Genomic DNA, 24,164 nt, shown 5'->3' with positions numbered 1-24,164 from the left:
GAAGATGGAAGACGAGTAGCGGGAGTCGTTTAGTCCCCTTTCCAGAAGGTGTGAATCTCTTTGGAAACTCATCCAGGGTTCCAAGAGAGCCTCTCTCTCTCTCTGTCTCTCTCTCGAGGTTATATAACGTTCACTCCGGAACGGTCTGTCGGCCGAGCGTTGTACGTTCTCGCTCGTAGCACGAAACTCGACAAACTCGACGAGTCCACGAAGGAGAGGCCCGGTGCAGTGTCGATGCAGCAGTCGGGTCCGAGCGTGCAGCAGCTTCCCACGCTTGGTTCGCGCGTGTGCGAGAGAGTCTATCTCCGTTTCTCTCGCCCTCGTCCGGTCCCGTCTGCGCCTCTCTGCGCCCGTCCTTTTCCCTCCCGCCCGTGCTTCGCATCCAGCATCCGTCCTCGTCGCTCGTCCGCGTACCTGAGCCCGGCGAACGAAGGATTAATCCGTGTGTACGTGCACGGTCTCCGCCGTGTCTGTCCGCTTTCCGCGTACACGCTCGGCCTCGGTTCGTGCGCACCAACAGGAGAGGCGAACTTCTTCTCCTTCGTGTGTGGCTCGTTCCGTCTCGACGACGCCACGCTCTCGTGAAAATCCTTCTACCGAAGTCTGTTTTTTCTTCGATATTCCGGCCCGTAAATCTTTGACAAAAATCTGTCAATACCGATGCGGATCCACTAATTCGATCAACTTGAATTCCGCTCGAAAAGTCCACGGGAAAGGATTGATTTTCTGTTTTTATTTCTTGTTGTACCACGGAGCTCTACCACTAATTTTGACTACTCGTTGTAAAAATTTGTAAATGTTATTGAAAGAGTGGCAAATAATGGAGGATTCTAGAGGCCAAAATAAGACGAAAATCAAGAATACCAGTTTTTTGATGGAGGTTTCGTTAAAAAGTTACTAACGTTTAAAGTTTCGCCCGTACTGAATTTTTTTTCTCGAAAATGCGCAAGATTTCGGAGGTATGTCTATTCGCCAAAAATGATTGTTATTGACCCCCACAGCTAACAATATTTTTTTCAGAACGATTTCAAATATTTTAATTTCGTCGACAAATTTCACATCTTCTCGAATTTTTTTCTAGAAAGTGGGTAGGATTTCGGGGGTATGTCTATTCACCAAAAATGATTGTAATTGACCCTCGAAACCGAAAATAATTTTTCCAGAACGATTTGAAAGTTTTTAATTTAATTGTTAATAACTATTTAACGAAGCCTCAGTCAAGAAATTATTATTCTAGATTTTCGTCTTATTTTGGCCTCTAGAATCCCCCATTAAAATTTTTCCCAGGAGTGGCTGAACACCCTCTATATATGATAAACGCCAATGCAAAGTTGCATACTTTCTTTATAAAACAATATCGAAGAAAAAGAAACTTGACACTGACTGCCACGTCACCCATAGGTGACAGGATTTACCACTATGATACTAGAAAAATTAATTCTCAAGTTAAATTTGTGAATTTTAACAAGGTTACAAAAATAAGTACCGAAACAAATTTTAGGTTATGTAGCTTACGATGGTCTAAATTAGAAATGTTACTTTCACAAAATATTATACTGTTTTGATCTGGCAGTGAACGTGTTAAAGAGTTTATCTCGTAAACAAAATAACAATGGACTGGAAATGTTTCGAACTACGTTTTCAGCTCGTAAGTCGATGTATGCCTCCGGTCGATCCGGGCACAGGTTACGGCGGCACCTGGTGCGCCACCGGCGGGCACAAAGAGGGCCCCGGTCGCCATGCTTTCTGGAATTTCGTTCCCCTGGCTCTTTGTCCGGATGAAATACTTGGCGATAGACCACGGAGAGGTCGGCCAGGACCGGAGTCGAATAGGTTCCCGTTTCGCGAGCCACGATGGCATCCGAGATTTCGACGCCCTTTTGTTCCCTTTGGCCAGCGCGGCGAGTCATTACATTCCATGTCCGCGGCCAAGATTCGCGCCGGAGTTTCAGCAGAATGGCATTCGCGAACGGTCCCGGGAATCGGGGGAGCCCCGAACGCTCCCCGATCGCTGGAACCCTGCGTGCCCCTACGATCAAACGCCGCGTGAATTCTCGAAAGTCCGAAATACCGACGGTTGCGCCGCCTAGGAGATATCGTAGCGAACGATCAGAATTTCTTTTTATCGAAATGCATCGAGAAGAAGACAATATCTCCTTTCATCCTTTCGTTCCTGACCTTGTGCAGTCTCGAAGGTCACAGTGGTACGCAACGCGTAATTAAATTTGTCTCGACGGAAACTGTTACATATTTTTATTGCACTACTATGTTTCCATCTAGATTTTTTACATTATTATTACACGTAGCGTAAAATGTTTCCAAAATCATCTGAAACGTTTTTCGCTATGCGTTATAATAATGACAGAAATCTAGATGGTAATACAGGATGACCCACCCTGTATATTCTAGTGAAACGAACAAAATCACACGAAGGGTTTCAATAAAGATACGTGCAGTCAAATTCCGTAAATCGAGCGCGTTAAAGGATTCGCGTAACCAAAAAACGAAGACCGAATCGGAAGTGAACGAATTCGTCCCGACCCGCGCGTCGACTTCGATATCGACAGCCGTTGCCCACCCGTTCTCGGTTGGACGTTTTTTTCTCCGCCGAAAGGGGCACACCGGGTCAGCTGAGCAAACGCACACCGCGAGAGCGGACGGCACGGACGCGCCGTGGCGATTCGCTGTAAACGGCCGACGGACGGGTGGACTTGCATTCTTTACCGAAACGAGAAATCCCGTTCTCACGAAACTCGTCCGGGGGGCAAGTTCAATTTCAGAAATACCCGTTCCGTCGAGTCTATTTCCAGTGGTAATTAACGAGCCCTCGGGCACTCTCGAGCATCGCAATAAAATCGAGCGGGAGAGGTTCGCATGGGCCTGGCCGCCGCGCCGGTAAATCGCAACAATGCTCCTTTCTCATCGCGTCGATGGAGGCGGAGGAACAGGAAGGCGGCGAAAATCCTGGAAACGGCGGCGTGGGCGTGCTTCGTGGGGCCGGGGCACGTGAGAACAGATCGGCCGATCGCGGGACGCCGAGGAAAGCCCCGCGCGCGCTCGACGCAACCCGGGCGTCCGCCGGCCGATTGCGCGGCGCGGCGCGCTCGCGAAACAGCGCACGAACGAACGATTCCGCGAAAGCCCTGGAATGCCACGAAATGAAGAGTAAGCAGTCTATTAGTAATCGATGCGCGCAGGAACTTTGTCGAGCGGCCGGCCCCCGAGTCGGAGTGCAACGACCGATCGCCACCGACCGCGGCGAGAAGGAGAGAGGACGTGAAACTTGCCCGGCGATGAGAGCGCCCGTGGCTCGCTGGAAGGACGAACGGGGAAGGTCGACGCATCGGACGAACCGTACGGCGTTTCGCGCCGCTCGAAGCCCGAATTTACGGCATCGTCTTTCGACGAAAGCTCCCGGCATTTAACGCGAATTTACGCGTTACGGATTTCGTCGTGAATCCCGGACGGTTGACTCACGATGAATTACAGAGTAAACAGAGAGCCCAGAGACAAACGATGGTCCTGCAAATGGGTTGACGCAGGCAGAGCCCATGCAGGGACAGACACGCTGAGAGGGTAGGCATTTTCGGGGGTGCCAGGACATGGAACAGGGGTTGCAGAGGCAGCTGCAACACGGTCGAGAGGCGAGGCTAGCCGAAAGCGACCGAGCCGGGCCCCTGACAGCTGCGTCGGTGCTCTCTCGGCGCTTTAACCAACAGCTGCACCGGCCTCGCGTTCACAGTCCACTTCCATTTCAAACTCTCTCCCCTCCCTCCGGCCCCTTCTGTCCCTGGTTCTCTCCGTGACTCTCGTCGCTTTATTTTTTCCACCTCCTTGTTCGTCTTTATCGGGTTCTGGGTACCTGCCGAATCGCCAGTTTCCTTCGTCTCCCGCGCCGCGGGACAATGCAGGACGGGCAGGTAGACTTAGAGGTAGGTTAGGAGACACTGGGGGAACGGTGACGAACGTAGAACCGCTTCCTCGTACGACTCACCCCGGGGTCTTCGGTTCGCGGCCCTCTCGCGAAAGGTCAGGCACGAAACGGTCGGTTACCGTGCTCCGGCGGAAAAGAAAAATCGATATGTACGTTGGGCCACGGGCCGTGAAACTCGATGGGGGGAACGAGACGCGTATTCTCTCGGTCTCTCCGGGCTTTGGTTGTTTAAAGGGAACCGACCTCGTTTAACCGCGGCAGACACCACGGCGACGCTCGAACGGTCGTGAAATTCAGGGACAGTGTCCTATTCGGGGCCGCAGGTTGTGGTTTCGCAGAACCTCCCGATTAATGCTTCTCCATCGGTCGCTGGACGTCAACTGTTGCACCGCAAATACCCGGAGATTTAGGAGAGCACTGACCCAGAGGGCGTACGAGTCTGGAAAAAATGACTGAAAAATTTACCCGACTTACAAACAACTATCGTAAATTTTTCAAAAGCAGAAAAAAAGCAATATTAATTAAAGGTCGAAACCGTACGGTCCACCAGATTTCTAGTACGAACAAGGAAGGGGTGTTACACCTCTGTTCTCTACGCGAGTACATGAGGAATGACATTGACACTGACACTGACACTGACACTGGCGTGTCAAAAACTGAGACTGTATATTCTGTCTGTGTATTGTGAACGCTGTTATAAAACGTTGTGAAGGTAAAAAACGATCGCTTAATTCAGTGAGCGAGCGAGCCACCATAGTGGCGCATCGTGCCTAAGAGGTTAGACGCCACGAGAGTCGAAGCGTGTATTACCACAGCGACGGACGTCGTCGATCCAAGTTTAAACGCGCCATCGAATCGTTGCCGTAATCCGAAGTTAATTCAGGAACCGCTTTCGGTTGCCCCCGTCTTTTTGCCTTCGGTCAGAGGGGCCCGTGGAATCCGTGCGATTCGGGCATTCGTTGGCCGTTCCGCGGGATCAACGACGCTGGAGCCGGCCGGTCCGACGCGAGGAGAAGAGGATCGTCCCTCTCGTTTTCTTCGCTCTATAAATACTCGCGGCTCCTTAGCACTTCGGTCTCTCGCGAGCTTCGTCGAGCGACGAGGGCCGCTCCGTGGGCCGTTGCGCTCGGTGCCAAGGTCACGCCGGCCCACCAGCCCTCTCCGGACTTCGCCTTGGCCCCCACCGAGCCGAGGATTCGTCTCTCTAGCCGGCCGAACCACCTTCAACCCCTTCATTCAGGAAGACACCGGTCGACGGATCCTTCCTTTATTTTCCACCGAATCTTTGCAATAACATGGTAGCAGAATTCTGTACAGATGCTCCTATTATAGGATCGCTTAAAGTAGATCAAGATCCTCTTTTTGTACCGCTACAAATCGTAGTAACCGCTTCAGAAAGTTGTTTACTTGGCGATGCACAGTCTTGTACGAAACTTTCTAACCAACAAATCTTCCTGGGTTAAAATCTACGCTTTTATGTCTCAATAGAGTGTAACGATTTAGGTTCGGAAAGAATTGTTGCTCGCGGGTAGATTCCTCGACCAGGGTCTACCAAGTCAGAATAATGTGTCGGCAATTAGGTTTAGAAAGTGGTTTACCCAAATACAGCCCAATCCTGTACAGATAATGATAAAGCCTAACGGGCTAGAATATCTTATCCTTTTCTATATAAATGGAGAACATAGTAGCAATTCAGGTTCTAACAATGTTTTTCCCAGGCGTACCTATCCTCAAAAGAATTCCAATAGTTTGATCTTTCAGGTATGCAATATATGAACCGAGTTATGGATTATGAGACCCCGGCCCAACTATGCTACTCTACCGTTGTTTAGGCGTTGCAAGTATTTCTGAGATTCTTGTTTAGAACGTTAGGAGAATTTATTATCGCGAATTTTGGCAAATCTTCGAATTCCTCCACCAACACAGTGTACTGAAATTTATTAACATTTCAAGGTACAAGAAGCCACAGAATTTTAGAATCTCTGGAATAATTCCTTAAGAGAAAACAGCTGTCGATTAGACATTCTGGGGGGACAGATTTCGTGGATACACTGTGACTGTCCGATTCTCGAAATACGGCCTCGAACTTTCGGCTCGCTAACGAGATTCAGTGCTCTAACCCCCCCCCCCCCCCTCCCCCCCTTCCACCAGATTCGTTGCGAAAGAACGATCCGTCGGTACACACGGATTACACAAACCGTTTAAGCGGCACGTGCGACGAGGAAAAGTCACAGGGGACGGGTCGTGTGCCCCGTTTCTTCGTAGAAAAAACATATATATATACCTTCGAACATTATCGTTCTCCTCGGAATATCAAAATAAAAAAAAGTTTCATTCAAATATGTACACGTATTAATTTAAAAAAATAATCGCAGTTTTGTTATGCACGTCATTTAAAATAATTGTATAAGATTAAAGTCGTCGGTCCAGCGGAAAAATTTAATAGGCACTTCTCGAAAAAAAAAAAAACCGAGCGTGCAGTCGCACATACGTCCTCGGTCGTCCTCGACGGAACGTACGATTGTCCCAATTGCGTGACGCGTCCTGTACAACACACGTAACACCGAACTGGTGGCCGGGAGCCAACCAGAAAGAGTTTTGGATATTTGCGGACTGGACAAGCTGCTCGACACGTGACACAATTTCGTTACCCTTGCCAGGCCGCGTGCTGTCACGCCGGCAATCATCGTTCCATCGTATTCCACCCTCCCTTTCTGTCTCCCTGCATTCCAATAATAGCGGGAATCCTCCGACCTTTTCGGGCACACGAGCGCCGCCGCGGCGCGGAGGAGGAACAGGGAACCGGCGTGTTTCGTGCACGGTTTCGGATTGGCCAATTAGTAGGGGCGTTAGTGGTGCATTCGCGGCGATAAGATAAGGATCGTCACACGTGACACAATTTTATCAGCCTTGCGGGACGCGAGCGACGCGGACGTATCGTCGACAGGGTACGTGCAACTATGCCGGGCATCGGTCGGTCAGACTCCGTTCCCATCCAGGATTCCCGGAAAACGAGAACGATGTTCGTGGTACATATGACATAAATTTTAATCAGACGACCCATCGGGAATTCGAGGCGCGAACGATCTCTTCGTCGTCTTTGGGAATCGACCCCCCCTCCCTCCTCTCGTTCCCTAAGGAAACACGAAAGAAACGCTTTTAGTAGGTCGATTAATTGGAACTATTAACATTCTGTCCGCCACGCCACCTATGTACGGGCGACACGGGACTTTTTGCCGTGGAATAAATTGGATTTCTCTCGAGGCGTCGAAGGAAAGAGAGGATTCGTTGAATCTTGGCGATAACTGCGAGTCGTTTTCGATTAAATAAGCAACGGTAGTCAACCAAAGAAGCTTAATGTCGAGTGAACCGTGTTGCGTAACCCGATCCCGTCTCAAACATCGATGGGACAATACACGCATAGTGCCCGATGCAATGTTTCGCGTTCTCTGTTGTTATTGTTTGCCCTTCGTTCGTTGTCTTTTTCTACGTCCGGCAAGACGCAAAGTCGAACGCCGTAACTCGTCTCCCCGTGTCTTTCCGAGAACTGAAAATCAACACCATGCTTTTTAGAACTGCCTTTTCTAACTGCTTTAGAAGGTCCCGTGTTTCTTTGCTATTCAAGCGTAGCTGCATCGAGACAAACACGCGGTCGTACCGTGCTAAAAACATCGGTTCTCGTCTGGGAAAAAGAAATATACATCTAACTCTATCAGTAGAATACACGATGATGATTCAGGTTCAGAAACCACTGCACACGGGGATACTCGATCTTTTAAGGCTTGTTGGTCCAGCATCTAGGCCGATACTAATAACGAAGATCCTAGTAATTGAGGTGCACAGTCCTCTACAAATCCTTGAGTAATAGAGGTTCGTCTCTGCTTTGTCCAAGTACTCGCGACAACAGCAACCGTCGAACACCCTCAACAACTCGGGGTTCGGAATGCACCTAACCTAAACTTGACCCAAACTTTTCTAGATCCTGTACAGGTAGTTTCTAGCGTAGTTATCCGTATCGATAAATAAGATCGTAGCAATTTAAGGACGGGGGGATACATCCAATACTCTATAGAAGTCTACGTTGCTCGAAGTAATGTACTCGTTCGTGCAGTGCCAGATTTCATCGAATCAGGTTCACCAAGTGCCCCGCGGACCCGGGGACACCCGAACTAGCAGAGATCCTGTGTAGGTCAATTGCTCCGAGCATAATAGTCCATCGTTCCTATACCGATGGCATAGTAAGAACGGGGACAGCCTGTCAGTTCGAATGCATCCGACAGGTAGGGCGTCTCGGAACGGTGTAGGAAGACACGCCGTCAATTACGACGTGCCCTAGCAGTTAGACGGGACAGTGTAACACGGCGTATATCGTTAGCAATCGGTGTGGCAGTCGAGCCGTTTGAACCGATTTTCCGGCGGATCGGCGGCAATTTTATGACTGGATTAACAACGACAGAGCCACGGACCGGCCGAGTACCGGTGAATTATCGAGTTCCAGTACCCGACTACTATAGCTGGAATGCATCGGATGCATCGTATGTACCGGTCGTGCAGTCGTGAGGGACGCGATCGACCTCTTGCGGAGAATTGCCTTAACCTTTTCGATTTTTTCTTACTCGTTTCAGCCCGCTGCCTGCCCGGATGCGACGAGCAGCACGGACACTGCAATCGACCCGACGAATGCATGTGAGTATACGCATACACAATCTCTCACACATGGAAACGCACCTCCTACAACCTCTGTCTCTCTCTCGCGGCGTCTCTCCTACGTGTACAGGCTACTCTTCTTCGCTGATATTACATTCCTGACTCGATACCCTCTACGCCGGAGTATCGTGTGCACGGACCGCGTTAATAACGCTCCGATGGATGATCTATTATTCCGTGAAACTCGATCGAAATTTAAATTTGGATATGGAGCCTGCCCATGGGAATCGTGGGACACGGTTTCGGACGGTGATCCTTTCAGCTATGTTGAGGACTCGTTTACGAACAATCGAATTATTTCGAAACATTTGCCATTTCATTTTCACCGATAAAATCTCGACCCAATTTTACTGGATACGGTTTTCCTTTTGCAACAGTTAGGAAAATAAAATTAATAATGGAAGTTTCGATTATGTGATCCTTTGAGGACGCCGGGCTACGTTGAGGACTCGTTTACGAACAATCGAATTATTTCGAAACATTTGCAATTTAATTTTTACCGATAAAATCTCGACCCAATTTTACGGGACACGGTTTTCTTTTTGGAATAGTTAGGAAAATAAAATTAATGATGGAAGTTTCGATTATGTGATCCTTTGTGGACGTCGAGCTACGTTGGGGACTCGTTTACGAACGATCGAATTATTTCGAAACATTTGCCATTTCATTTTCACCGATAAAATCTCGACCCAATTTTACTGGATACGGTTTTCCTTTTGCAACAGTTAGGAAAATAAAATTAATAATGGAAGTTTCGATTATGTGATCCTTTGAGGACGCCGGGCTACGTTAAGGACTCGTTTACGAACAATCGAATTATTTCGAAACATTTGCAATTTCATTTTTACCGATAAAATCTCGACCCAATTTTACGGGATACGGTTTTCCTTTTGCAACAGTTAGGAAAATAAAGTTAATAATGGAAGTTTCGATTATGTGATCCTTTGTGGACGTCGAGCTACGTTGGGGACTCGTTTACGAACGATTGCATTATTTCGAAATATTTGCCATTTAATTTTTACCGATAAAATCTCGACCCAATTTTACGGGACACGGTTTTCCTTTTGGAATAGTTAGGAAAATAAAATTAATAATGAAAGTTTCGATTTATGAAATCTTCGTTCCGACACGACGGGTATACAGGATGTTCGGCCAACCCTGGGAAAAATTTTAATGGGGGACTCTAGAGGCCAAAATAAAACGAAAATCAAGAATACTAATTTGTTGATGGAGGCTTCGTTAAATAGTTATTAACAATTAAATTCAAAAGTTGCGGGGGTCAATTACAATCATTTTTGGTGAATACACATACCCTCGAAATCTTGCGCATTGTCGAGAAAAAAATTCAGCACGAGCGGGAAACATCGCTCGAAGAATATTCCAAAGTCCCTGAGAGGCTCGTTGAAATTAACCTTTAAGCCTCCGAACTACCCGGGAGCCAATCGCGGAGGCATCCGATTCGCCGTGAAAAATTTCATTTTCACTCGCGTTCGCGGCTGGAAACGCGTTTCGATTTCTAGGGAATAGCTCGGATTCTCTCGGTTTACGTTAATTGGATTTTAGGTATTCGCCGTGAAACTATACTCCCGCCGAGGCCCGTAAGAGGAATCCCGCGGGATTACGACCACCCCGTGGCACTAAATCGAATTGTTATTACCAGGAATGAATTTTCTCGTTCCCGACCGGTTTACCCCGGCGGTAGAATTTGTGGCGCTATTTATCGGATAAATTTTTATGAAAATAATTTTTTTTTCTACTCAGTACCGGTATTTACGAAATATTTAAAAACGAATCCCTGACCTTGGTTCCAGTTTCGTGACTTATCGCGGCGCCTTTTTTCGCAACTATCACCCCCTCGTCCCTCTTGGCGCGTCCATTTTCATCCCCCTCCGTTTCGCAGACAAGAACTTTTGTTTCGCCGCGAAGAGTGTCGTTGAACCCTTTCTAATTCGACTCCGCGTCGGAAAAGAAAGGAAGCTGGGGCCAAAGAGATCGATTCGGGAATCTCTGTATTTGCCGAGAATCTTGCGCGGCTATAAATACGAGTCATGGTTCAAAGATCCTATTCTTCGCCGGTCTCGGGCGCGAATTTTTCTCGCGGTAGAACGCATTCTTTCGTCCCGACGACACACACTGTAGTCACTGCATTAACTATAGATTTCGACCGTTCATAGAACTCGCAAAAGCATAGGGGAACGTTTCAAACGATACGTACCTGGAAACTTACAGTTCCGGACATATTCAAGCCTCTTAATCGACGCGTCGAATCTTAAAAAAATTTATCGTTGGATTATTTAGTGCACAGGGATTTAGGCCACGAATCTTTCACACACCACTTTCGAGAAAAAAATTTGAGAAAGTACTGAAATTTTTCAACGAAAAAGAAAAAATTTCAAATCGTTCTGGAAAAATTACTTTCGGTTGCGAGGGTCAATTACAATCATTTTTGGTCATTAGATATACCCTAGAAATCCTGCCCATTTTTGAGAAAAAAATTCGAGGTGTGAAATTTTTCGACGAAAATTCAAAAATTTCAAATCGTTCTGGAAAAATTATTTTCGGTTGCGAGGGTCAATTACAATCATTTTTGGTCATTAGATATACCCTAGAAATCCTGCCCATTTTTGAGAAAAAAATTCGAGAAGGTGTGAAATTTTTCGACGAAAATTCAAAAATTTCAAATCGTTCTGGAAAAATTATTTTCGGTTGCGGGGGTTAATTGCAATCATTTTTGGTCAATAGGCATACCCCCGAAATCTTGCGCATTTTCGAGAAAAAAATTCAGAACGGGTGGAGCTTTAAACGTTAATAACTTTTTAACGAAGCCTCCATCAATAAATTGGTATTCTTGATTTTCGTCTTATTTTGGCCCCTAGAATCTCGCATTAAAATTTTTCCCATGGTTGACCGAACACCCTGTACTGTTAATTGTTTCGTCCGGGTATATGAAATTCGCAAGCTCGAGGAACGATCGCGAAGCTTTTAAATTCCGCGATAATTGCGAGAACGTGTGATTCGTCTTTGCTTGAATCTCGGGTGCGACGTTAACCCGAGGTTTAGAGTCAACTCGATCATCTAATTACTCCACGACCGGGGTTAATTGTCCCGTTAGCAGGCGGCAGCCCGTCGGCCCAACAGAGCTCTGACGTTCGCGGGGTTCCGTTTCTCTCGTTGCAGCGAATCGGAAAAATAATATTTTCGAAAATAGATGGTCGAGACACGGTCTCTCGAACGTCCCAGACGACCTGGAATTTATGCGCGTACGAACACGCTCGCGAACTACTCGCGACGGGCTCGTAAATTTACTCGTCGTGTTTCGGGGCAGAATCTTTTCGATGGACTATTTTTCCGTCTCTGCGTCGGGTTCTCGTCGAGACCGAGTCTGGCGTTGTTTCTCGAATATTTTACAACGACTGTTAGAACGTTAGATATCGGATATTACCGTAATTCCGTTCGAATAATAATTTCGACTGGTAAAATATCGAAAGCTTATTTCGTGGCTGTCGAACGGTCGTAAAACGTTGGAATAGTCCCAACCGAAATTCGTGGTATTCGAGCCGGCAACCTCGCACGGACGTCGGCGGAAAGTTCAGTCTCAGCGCAGCGCCGATTTCCCGGTACGAGGCGACTATCGACACACGCGGCGGTAGTGAATCGCGGTTGCTTCTAGCGAAACAGGCTCGCGGGATCGCCGGAGAATGTCTGCTGAACGACGTAGTCGCATTGAATACGCTGCGGCAGGGTATAATATGTCGGCATCCAAGTATCGTCCTACAATTAGGTTACCACAGTGTTTATTGCCTAGCATTTATAATTCTCCGATCTCGCGGTTAACCGACGTTTAGTCGTTTTTGCCTCGTTCCCTATTCGTATTAGTTTTCCATTTATTTCATTAACACGATTCACTCTCCTATCGAAACAGTGTGATACTTTTTCAGAATTAAACGGTGTATATTATCAGGGGGGAATCTGGAGGCCAAAATAAGACGAAAATCAAGAATACCAATTTGTCGATGGAGGCTTCGTTAAAAAGTTATTAACAATCAATTTCAAAAATTTCAAATCGTTATGGAAAAAATATTTTCTATTGCAGGGGACAATTTTAAGCATTTTTTATGAATAGATATACCCTCGAAATCCTATCCACTTTCTAGAAAAAAATTCCAGAAGGTGTGAAATTTTTCGACGGAAAATGAAAATTTCAAATCGTTTTGGAAAAATTATTTTCAGCTAGGGGAGTCAATTACACTCATTTTTGGTCGATAGACATACCATCGAAATCCTACCCACTTTCGAGAAAAAAATTCGAATAGGGTGCAAATTTTTCGACGGAAAATGAAAATTTCAAATCGTTTTGGAAAAATTATTTTCAGCTAGGGGAGTCAATTACACTCATTTTTGGTCGATAGACATACCATCGAAATCCTATCCACTTTCTAGAAAAAAATTCCAGAAGGTGTGAAATTTTTCGACGGAAAATGAAAATTTCAAATCGTTTTGGAAAAATTATTTTCAGCTAGGGGAGTCAATTACACTCATTTTTGGTCGATAGACATACCATCGAAATCCTACCCACTTTCGAGAAAAAAATTCGAGTAGGGTGCAAATGTTTCGACAAAATTAAAAAATTTCAAATGGTTCTAAAAAAATTATTTTTGGTTGCTGGGGTCAATTACAATCATTTTTGGTCAATAGACACACCCTCGAATTTCTACGCATTTTTGAGAAAAAAATTCGAGTAGGTGGACAAATTTTTCGTCAAAATTAAAAAATTTCAAATCGTTCTGGAAAAATTATTGTCACTTGCGGGGGTCGATTACAGTCATTTTTGGTGAATACACATACCCTCGAAATCTTGCGCATTTTCGAGAAAAAAATTCAGAACGGGTGGAACTTTAAACGTTAATAACTTTTTAACGAAGCCTCCATCAACAAATCGATATTCTTGATTTTCGTCTTATTTTGGCCTCTAGAATCCCCCATTAAAATTTATCTCAGAGGTATCCGAACACCCTGTATACGGTGGCGCGTGAAAGTTAACAGAACGAAATATTTCCGAAGATTTAGTTTAAAGTGGATAAATTTTTTACGAATCGACAAGCATCGAAACAGCGATTGTCTAGGAGTCGGAATATAATTTTTGTACTGAAGGAACCGGGGTATTTGTAAAAGCGCGTGTGAAATATATTGTACGCGATTAAGATTTCTGGCTGCGTGCCTCTATGCGTGGAAATAGTCGATATGATCGCTAAAAGCAATTGCCGTGAGAGCCTCGTGGGATGTTGGCCCCGTTCGTGATACGTGAAAGAATCGCGGCGTTGGTGTCCCATTGAAATTTCGGAGTCCGTGTTCGGTCGTGCGCGTGATATCTGAATACCGATGAAGATGCACATCGTGCATCATTTTACGATTCGTCACCCTTTCTCTCTTTCGAGCATAGCTGCGCCCCTAACTGTGCCTACACTTCCGCGATATTCGCGCTAGTACGTTCCTTACGTACCTTCTCAAATATCGTTATTTCTATCGCGTACTTTACGACAAATAGTTCTTTTCCAATTCTTTAATTGATCTTCGATCTTATAATAATAATGGCATTGATATTTTAAAATACGGTGACTTTTTATTTATTTTCTTTTGCACGCGTTTCTTTTTGCGGAGAATAATTTTAACTGTTATTTTACCGAGTACTTCTTTAAACTGCCAATTCTAAATACCGATATATTTACAAGTATCCATAAAATACCGATATTCTCCGCTAGCAGGATCGTTTTTAAAAGCACGCCAGTCAGCATCAATTAAAACCGTCGATAAATTCCGCCATCGAACCGGGGTAACCTCCTGCATCCGTGGCTATCTTTCCACCTTCTTCCGCCATCTTGCACAATTCGCTCTAATTACAAATACATTACGATCGTTGGGTAGTGTATAGGGGGGTTCCGCTTTCAGCGGGGCCCCGGTGTCTCCCGCGGCCATCAGAAATCCGTTTCGCGTCCTAGGAAGAGGCTAGAGAGAAGACAGCTCGAAGAATCACACGGATGCTTCGACCGTCTCATTGGCTAGGCGCGTATACAAACGACTACGAATATCCCGCGCGGCACAGTTCGGCTCGTTTCGTTTTCTCTCTTTCCGTCTTTGCTGCGCCGTCTCGTTTCCTCGCGACGGGCTCTCTCGATTACGCTCTCGGTGTGTACATGGGATTTAATGGTATAGTCATGCGACGTCGACGGCTGCGGCGGTCTCTCTTTCCCTCCACGGGCCGATATATAGCGATATACATAGAGGCTCGGACGGGTATTAGTGGGCAGAGCAAGGCGCGCGCACACACAGAGGAGCGTAACCTTTCCTTGACCCGCATACTGAACGGCTGTGCCGAGGCTCGAACCGTGGGAACACTACTCGACGACTCGTCTCCCCACTCTCCTTCGAATTCTACCTCCTTTACTGTCTCTCTTGGCTAAGGCTCTTCCTCCCTTCTCTCGTTTTCCTTCTCCTTCCTCTCGACGTTCCCTTCGGGACTGGTCTCTCGCGCTCGGCTCTTGCTCATTCTATTTCTGCCTCCCCCCTCTCCCCCCGACGATCTTTCTCGCTCTTTCTCGCTCTTTCTTTTTGCCCGTCCTTTCTCTACGCGCTGTGCGCGCGCGCATTCTCTCTTTCTCCCGCTTCTATAATACCTACATATGTATACACACACCTCTTTCTTTGCTTCCCTCTGTCCTCCTCCGATCACTGCTCCTGTTCTATCTTTTCTTTCGACCTCTTTGTCGTTCCTGCGCCAGTGTAACCCCCTTGGACATAATGGCCGACGACCACCATATCCTCCTCGTTCCCCGTCTCCCCCCCTCGTTGCTGGATCCAGCTCCTTTCTGCCTTCTTCATCTCCGCCGCGGCCTTTATCCACCTTTGCGTATCCTCTGTCGCGGTGAGCCTTTCTTTTTCTGTCCGTTCCGCCGGTTCTTTTCCTCCCTTTGCTACCCGCCCGGTCCCTCTTCCTCCACCCGATCGCGAGTTCCTTCTTGGAAATTCTTTCGCCGAACTCTCGTCGCCGGAGCTTTTCGGCGATCCTCGTTCGAGGTCCTCTCGGACCACAGACGTCCGCGACTCTATCGTCCAGGATTAATCTAAACTGCTAGTCTGCTAGTTGCAACAATTTACGGTTTGGATTCTTCGTCGTAGCAATCCCAAATACAAAATACATATACTGTAATCGTATGAGTGTACTTCAACGTGTACACTTTGGACACTTTTCCGTATCAATAGAGGACGACGCAACAGTTCAGACTGATCAGCATTACTCGGTTCTACAGATTCTCTAATGATAGGGTCGAGGTATCGAGGCTGAATAACTGTTTTCGGGAAACATTGGTGCCCCTAAGTGGGTGCATTAAGGACACCTTTCTGTTCCAATGGAGATCGCAGATTGTCTCATGATACGGTCTGTTAGGGTCGATTAATGTCCTGTAAAGACCACGTCTAATTCTAGAGACTATCGTGTGCACATTTTCATTTAGTTCCAAAATCAATATAACGTTGTGCAGATCCTTCGTTTATCGGGTTAGAATAACGTAGCAAAAAGTATGGTGCTTGGAACGTCTCCAGAGGCTTCGAGAGTTTCCGCTCGATCGGCCACGAGATTGATTGCGATCCCACAGTCGATTTGTGTCCTCTTGTTTTCCACTCGCGAGTATCGATTAGCGTTTAACGACCTGAGTGATTAGATTCAAGCTCGCTGAGAATTTCTCGTTGGAAAGAAGTCACCCGGTAGAGAAGCTCGGTTACCTGGAAACGGGAATTCCTCCTCGTCCCATCCACCTCCTCTTTATTGCGCGCCCTCTATCGCGCTCCGTCATTTTTCATACGCGTTTAACGAGGTCCTTGACATTCGTCGTCGATTGGCTCGGAGATTCTGATCGCGGTTGCCGAGGGAAATGTGGTTTCAAAGGTCCTCCGAGGCTCAGGAAATTTTCAAAATCTACTTGAATGGTGTCTCTGTAACGTTTCAAGGTGATTCGAAACTAGGAACGAATATAGTTAGATAGGTATAGAAGGAACAATTTTGAAAATTTAAAATAATAATACAAAGGGGTTTCCGTTTCGAATAGTTTGACCCGTCGAGGAAATACAAAGGCGGGTGAATCAGTTTCTATCACTTTCTCCGGTACGGTCGTAAGAGAGCCGAGGCGAAACCAATAACGAACGATGCCTTGTCGATGTTTCCAGATGCCGCGACGGCTGGAAAGGAGCGTACTGCGACCAGTGCGTGAGATATCCAGGCTGCCTTCACGGTAGCTGCCAGAAGCCCTGGGAGTGCCTGTGCGACGAGGGCTGGGGCGGTCTGTTCTGCAACCAGGACCTGAACTTCTGCACGAATCACAAGCCCTGCAGGAACGGCGGCACCTGCTTCAACACCGGCCAGGGCTCGTACACCTGCTCGTGCGCGCCAGGCTTCACCGGCATTGACTGCCAAACGCAGCTTTTGGACTGTCACTCGAAACCCTGCTTGAACGGGGGTTCCTGCACCATGGAGCCATCCTACGGGAACTCTAGCCAGCCAACTCTCGGTGTCCAGAAACCGTCTGCGGACGCGTCCGCCTCGAGGCAACATCATCGCGCTGGTTACCGTTGCACCTGTCCGCCTGGTTGGCGGGGTCGTCATTGCGAGATCAGCACAAGATCCTGTCGAGATTCGCCGTGCCATCACGGGGCCAGCTGCGAGGATGACTCGTTGCGGGGCTACGTGTGCCGGTGTCCGCCGGGTTACACGGGCAACGACTGCGAGTCCCAGCTCGACGAGTGCTCGCCGAATCCTTGCGCCAACGGCGGCAGCTGCACGGACATCGTAAACGGATTTCGTTGCGCCTGTCCCGCTGGTTACACGGGCAACCGGTGCGAGACGAATATCGACGACTGCCAGGGGGATCCCTGTCTGAACGGCGGTACGTGCGTAGATCTGGTGAATCAGTTCCGTTGCCAGTGCGTGCCCGGTTACGTGGGAAGGCTATGCCAAGATAAGGTGGATTACTGCTTGGCGAAACCGTGCGCGAACGGCGGACGATGCATCTCCGGTACGAACGACTATCGTTGTGCGTGCAAGCCCGGCTTCACGGGCAAGGACTGTAGCGTGGACGTGGACGAGTGTCGCAGCGCGCCGTGCAAGAACGGCGGCAGCTGCATGAACCGAGTGAACAGCTTTATCTGCGAGTGCCCGAACGGTTGGCACGGGGACACGTGCGCGGAGGAGGTGGGCAGCGGAACGGCGATCCTGCCCGCGGCGGCAGCGGCCAGCTCTCCGTCGAACACGCCCGCCGTCGTGCCGGCGGTGCCCCCGTCGGGCGCTAGCTCTTGGTCGGGAAATCTCTCAGGCCGCGTGGCGTCGGCGGAGCCAAGGGACGCGGGATTGACTACCGAGCACGTGGTGGTGATAGCAACCCTCTCCACCGCGGTACCGGCGTTCGTTCTTGTGGCGGCGGTGGCCGTGATGTGCATGAAGAGGCGACAGAAACGGGAAAAGGCCAAGGCGGACGAGGAGGCCAGATTGCAGAACGAACGGAACGCCGTGCACAGCAGCATGAGCAAGAGAAGCGGCGGTGTGATGGGTGGAGTGGGCGGCGGCACGGGGGTTGGCTCGACACCCGGCACCGGAGTCGGAATTGGAAACGTCGGACTTCTCGGAGGAGGCGGGAGCGGGATGATCAGCGGCGGAGGCGGCGGTAGCGTCTGCACCCTGGGCACAGGGGACGCGCACATGATCAAGAACACATGGACGGCGAACAAGAGCGTGAACAACGCCGCGTCCGCCAGACAGGACGACCTCGACTCCTCGTTTCAAACCGACGTCACGCTGGACAGCACTTGCTCGGGTTACAAGCCAGAACCAGTGCTGCAGGACGGCCGAACGCGAACAACCAAGCAGCTGAACACGGAGGCGGCAGCGCACAGGGCGTCCCACCTATTCCAGAAGGAAAAGGACTGCCTGGGTCTCGGGTTGGGCATCGGCGTCATGGAGACCGCCAAGAGGTCGTCCGTGTTCGCGGGCAACGCGACGACGGACAGCTGTTGCGCAGCGGAGGCGGCGTTACTCAAGAGGCCGCCGACCAGTATCGCGGAGGGCGGCGGAGGGCCGCCGGGCAGCGGGGGCGCCACAGACTCTGGCTGCGGGGTCTACGTCATAGACGATCACTACAGGCACGACTCGTCGCTGGCGGCGACGCTCGCGACGGAAGTGTAGTTTCGTAATAGAGAAAAACACCCGAGCCAATCGACCAATGGACTCTGTGTGCGTTTCTTTCACCACGACCGAGAGAGCTACGCGTTTTCAACTCTTCGATCCTCTTTTCGTTTGTTACGCGTCGTGTCCACGGGGCTCCCCGTTACGGGCCACCGAGCAAACCACCGCGTTTCTTCGCGATTCCTTTGTTTACCCTCCCTCCCGGCGCGCGAGACGTCGCGCGTGAGAACGTTCCACTCGGACTTTGCCGGCTCGTCGAGGGAGGGATGCCCGGGGAGAGGAAGTTGACGCGCGCGTGCGTGTTGCGTTCCGCCGGACGATCCTTCGGGAGAACCCCTATTCCGCGGAAGACTTTTTTTTTATTTTTTTTTTATTTTTTTTTCATTTTTAAATTTACCGAGCAACTCGACGAGAGGAACAAGAAAAAAAGAATATATATACATACGAGATGCTGTGGTGGCGGACGACGAGCGCGCGGATATCGTCGTCCGACCCGTTCTTAGGTATTAATATTATATCATGCTCGAAGCGCAAACTTTGTACAGAACTAATTTATTATTATTGTTATTTACTATTTGCTATTATTACTATTATTATAATTATTATTAATATTATTCTATCGTATCCCAAGTATCATTGTTCCGAATAGTTTTTCCACGATCTTCGCTGCTACGTCTATTTTTTTTTTTTTCTTTCTTTCTTTCTTTCCTTTTTCTGTCCTCGTATTTCTTCTCTGCCTCTAAACGCGGTCTGCGAGAGACCCGTTCGAGGATACTTACTCGCGCGGCGTGTGTACGTGTGCGTTGTTCCCGTGGTCGCGTGCATGCATCGAGTGTGTGCGCGTGCGTGCGTGTTCCCCCCTTCCTCCTCCGTGTGTATATAACTATGTGTATGTATATGTATGTGCGTCCCGTCTCTTCGCGCGAGCAAGTCCCGAGAGAGTACCGAGCAACGACCAGAGGAGAGCGTTTGTATGTACCGTGCGTATATAGTTACGAGCGAGAAAGTTTACGACGAATTAGGATTCGAACGATGTCGCCCCTTCGTGAGATTTTTTTTCTTCTCCCTTTTTTTTTTGTCTTTCGGATAACGCTGTTTTCTTTTTTGACGTACGTCGAGATATCGCTTCTTTTCTTTTTTTTTTTTTTTTTTTTTTGTGTCTCTCCTGCCCCGGGACGATGTCGTGCGAACGTGGAACACGGAGGAAACGGCTTCTGGGTCGCGTCTCGAGGTAATTCGAAAACATTGCGAAGCATTCGAGCCCCCCACCTCCCCCCGACAATCTGGGATTCTCCATTTTCATGGCAACCCCGTTTTGTCGGGACCTTCACTAGCTTTTCAATTTTAGATTTTTTACAACGACGTTAGAGGAACGGAAAAGTCGAACGTTCGATCGAATTTCGTTCCCCTAACATGTCAAATACTGAATGAATATCCGTAGAATCTTTTGTTTCTGGCCCATCGAGCACTACTTATCTTACTATTTTAAATGCTTATATTTTTCATTTGATTTGAGTTCACGTAACCTATCGGGCGCTTCTTTTCGAATATCTTACAGCGAAATATCGTATCGTTGACACGATCCGGAAGACGGAAGGGCCCTCCTTCGTCCACCGCCGGACATCTTCCCCGCTCCATTCGACCATGAAACGTAACTAAAATCGAAATTCGTCATTTTTCCTTTATTGTAAAAAAAAGATATTTTGGAACAGGACGGAGGAAAGCCCGCGAATTTTTGTAACACGTTAGGTAACAGTTTTCTTTTGCCGTAAATACTATTCGATCGGGCATTAATAGAAGAACGAATCGTAATCGCGAGTATTCTGGTCACTTTTCTAGGGGCATTCGAGGGGCTTTCCTTTCTCCAACGTTTCGGAATCTTTTCGTTCATGCGCCTCGGACGATGCGGCACGTCATTCGGTGAAACATTCACTCTCGATATGTATAAACGGATAAATAAATAAATGAATATATAAATATATAGATAGAAAAAAAATATATATATAAAAGGTATATATATATATATATATATATAAATATATATATGTAAATGAGAAACCGGCGTCGTCGTCGACGGCGTTTCGACGACGAGACGGGTTATCCATGTTTTCGAAGTCGAAGTCCGCGAGAAAATTCCCTAGCCTCGGTTGATTAACAAATTTTTCTCCTTTAAATTGGTCGCTATATTATTCACGTTAAAATTTCAAAATTTACGTTGCACTTTCCTTCGTTGTGTATTGATAAATCGCGCGCAGACTGTTAGAATGTTTAAGGATTGTTTAAACAATTGCCTCGCCCGCTTCGACCGCGAAACGCGCGAACAAATGACGATTATGTGTTGTTATCGCACGGTTGATAATAATTATTTATTTATATGGATGATAATGCTGAACAAACGATGATTGATGTACGATGCTGCGCTGATGATTATGATGCCGATGCTGCTGATAATGATTATGATTATGATTACGATAAACGATGATGATTGACACCGATTCACCGGCGGCGCTAGTGCGTCCGATCGATTAACGCCGCTGGGTGACAAATATTATGCTGATAGCGATTATCACACGATATAATGTAGAAAGCGTACGATGACGATGTAACGAACAAAGATTCGATGATGTTCCTGTTAATAAATAATAATGATAATTAAATAAACGAAACACGACTAAACCAACACACTTGAGTCGGGGTCACAATTTTTTCGGGTCTCGCTCTCGAGGGCAGTGAAAAATCGTAAATGGAGAAAAACGTGTGGAAAAAAAAAAAAAAAAATTAACCATCGCGAATGGGAGAAGAAACGGAAAATGGAGGGCGGAGCGGCTTGTCGAAATTGTATTTATATAACAAAAAAAGAAAAAAAAGAAAAACCTATAAAAAGAAAAGAAACGAAGTGTGCGCCACCGGCACGCAGCGTCGACGACGCGAAACAGAATCGATTTGACCACGGAGTTCGAGATCGATCGATCGCGTCCGCTCGGTCTGCCCGACGCTGAGATGCCGGCTATCGTCGACCCGTAATTAACGTGATACACGTACGTATAAACGATTATATTATATGGAATACAATGTGTAATAAAGCTGTTGTCATTTTTTGTACTTATACTTCCTTCGACTCGAAACTTGATTTTTCGAACCGTGGTTGCGAAAACACGAGACAATACCACCCAGAACACCCCCCACCATCGCCCCGCCATTGGTCTTCCCCCTCCACTCGTTTTCCCGTGCTCCGATCCCTCGTAGAGATTCTCTTTTCATCCGATCGTATCGTGAATTATATTCGTTCGTTTCCCATGGAAAACTATTTATTTATTTAAAGAAAAAAAAAATTTCTTTTTTTTTTTTATTCTTCGTAACGAATCGAGAACGACTACCCGGGTATTTCTGTGTTTCTTTTTCTTTGTTATTTTCGTAAGATGCATTGATACGTTTGCGAAGAAAAGAGGAACGGTATTATACGTATATATTTATACATATATACGAAGTGTAAAGATTCCTAGGCGTGTCCGTGATTTTCTGTCCCATGTGTAAAAGAAAAAAAAGAAAAAAAAATGCGGAAGACAACGTACTGTTATATATAAAGGTATAAATATATAAATATGAATATAAATATATAAATATATATATAATATAGACGCGCATACACACGTTGCGGATCTGTATATTTGTAGTGGAAATGTACAATGATTACGATTTACGAACTTGCGATTATTATTACTATTTTTATTATTATTATTATTACTATTTTATTATTATTATTATTATTATTATCGTCAACGTGTATATAGAATGAATTGTCAATATAATGATGTCACGCGAACGACAGTGAACGATTAATAATGATACATTAAAAGAATCTCTGTGTCCTTCAATTTTCACCCACTATTTCGTCGTGATATACAGGGTGTTAGATCACTTTTAGTTGCAGGGGTTAATTACAATCATTTTTGCTGAATACATATACCCCTGGAATCCTACCCACTTTCGAGAAAAAAATTCGAGAAAGTACTGATATTTTTAGACGAAATTCAAAAATTTCAAATCGTTCTGGAAAAATTATTTTCGGTTGCAGGGGTTAATTACAACCATTTTTGGTGAATAGACATACCCCTGAAATCCCACCCACTTTCGAGAAAAAAATTCGAGAAAGTACTGAAATTTTTAGACGAAATTCAAAAATTTCAAATCGTTCTGGAAAAATTATTTTCTGTTACGGGGGTCAATTACAATCATTTTTGGTGAATAGACATATCCCCAAATTCCTATCCAATTTCGAGAAAAAAATTTAATAAACGGACAAATTTTTCGACAAAATTGAAACATTTCAAATCGTTCTGGAAAAATTATTTTCTGTTACGGGGGTCAATTACAACCATTTTTGGTGAATAGACATACCCCCAAATTCCTACCCAATTTCGAGAAAAAAATTTAATAAGCGGACAAATTTTTCGACAAAATTCAAACATTTCAAATCGTTCTGGAAAAATTATTTTCGGTTGCAGGGGTTAATTACAACCATTTTTGGTGAATAGACATATTCCCAAATTCCTACCCAATTTCGAGAAAAAAATTTAATAAGCGGACAAATTTTTCGACAAAATTCAAACATTTCAAATCGTTCTGGAAAAATTATTTTCGATTGCAGGGGTTAATTATAATCGTTTTTGGTGAATAGACATACCCCCAAATTCCTACCCAGTTTCGAGAAAAAAATTTAATAAGCGGACAAATTTTTCGACAAAATTCAAACATTTCAAATCGTTCTGGAAAAATTATTTTCGGTTGCAGGGGTTAATTACAATCATTTTTGGTGAATAGACATACTCTCAAATTCCTACCCAGTTTCGAGAAAAAAATTTAATAAGCGGACAAATTTTTCGACAAAATTCAAACATTTCAAATCGTTCTGGAAAAATTATTTTCGATTGCAGGGGTTAATTATAATCATTTTTGGTGAATAGACATACCCCCAAATTCCTACCCAGTTTCGAGAAAAAAATTCAGTACGGTCGGAACTTTAAATGTTAATAACTTTTTAACGAAGCCTCCATCAACAAATTGGTATTCTTCATTTTCGTTCTATTTTGACCTCTAGAATCTCCCATTAAATTTTTTCCCAGGTATTGTACATTCTTAAGTAAATTAAAATCTCATGAATTTTTAATAAAATATTGAGCCGATTAGTAATTTACGTATTTCTTAAAATAATTCCTACCAATCTGAATATTAAAATATAAATTCCAAATATTTAAATTTCAACGACTTCTGCATAAATATACCCCGTATAAAACCGGA

The 24,164-nt window shown here is 46.1% G+C and overlaps 1 protein-coding gene across 1 annotated transcript in view; it reads left to right on the top strand.

Moving 5' to 3' along the window:
- Delta (neurogenic locus protein delta) overlaps positions 1-22,403 on the top strand; it is a 60,462-nt gene extending 38,059 nt beyond the window's left edge. Inside the window, exons 5-6 of the mRNA XM_076779216.1 lie at positions 8,560-8,620; positions 16,859-22,403. Coding sequence (XP_076635331.1) covers positions 8,560-8,620; positions 16,859-18,866 — 2,069 coding nt within the window. The 3' untranslated portion in view covers positions 18,867-22,403. The remainder of the gene's footprint in view (positions 1-8,559; positions 8,621-16,858) is intronic.
- Positions 22,404-24,164: the final 1,761 nt, after the last annotated feature.

Source organism: Colletes latitarsis, chromosome 11, assembly GCF_051014445.1.
Source record: "Colletes latitarsis isolate SP2378_abdomen chromosome 11, iyColLati1, whole genome shotgun sequence".
NCBI lineage: Eukaryota > Metazoa > Arthropoda > Insecta > Hymenoptera > Colletidae > Colletes > Colletes latitarsis.
The sequence above is the reverse complement of the archived record's forward strand: the minus strand, read 5'-3'. Positions and strand labels throughout refer to the sequence as shown.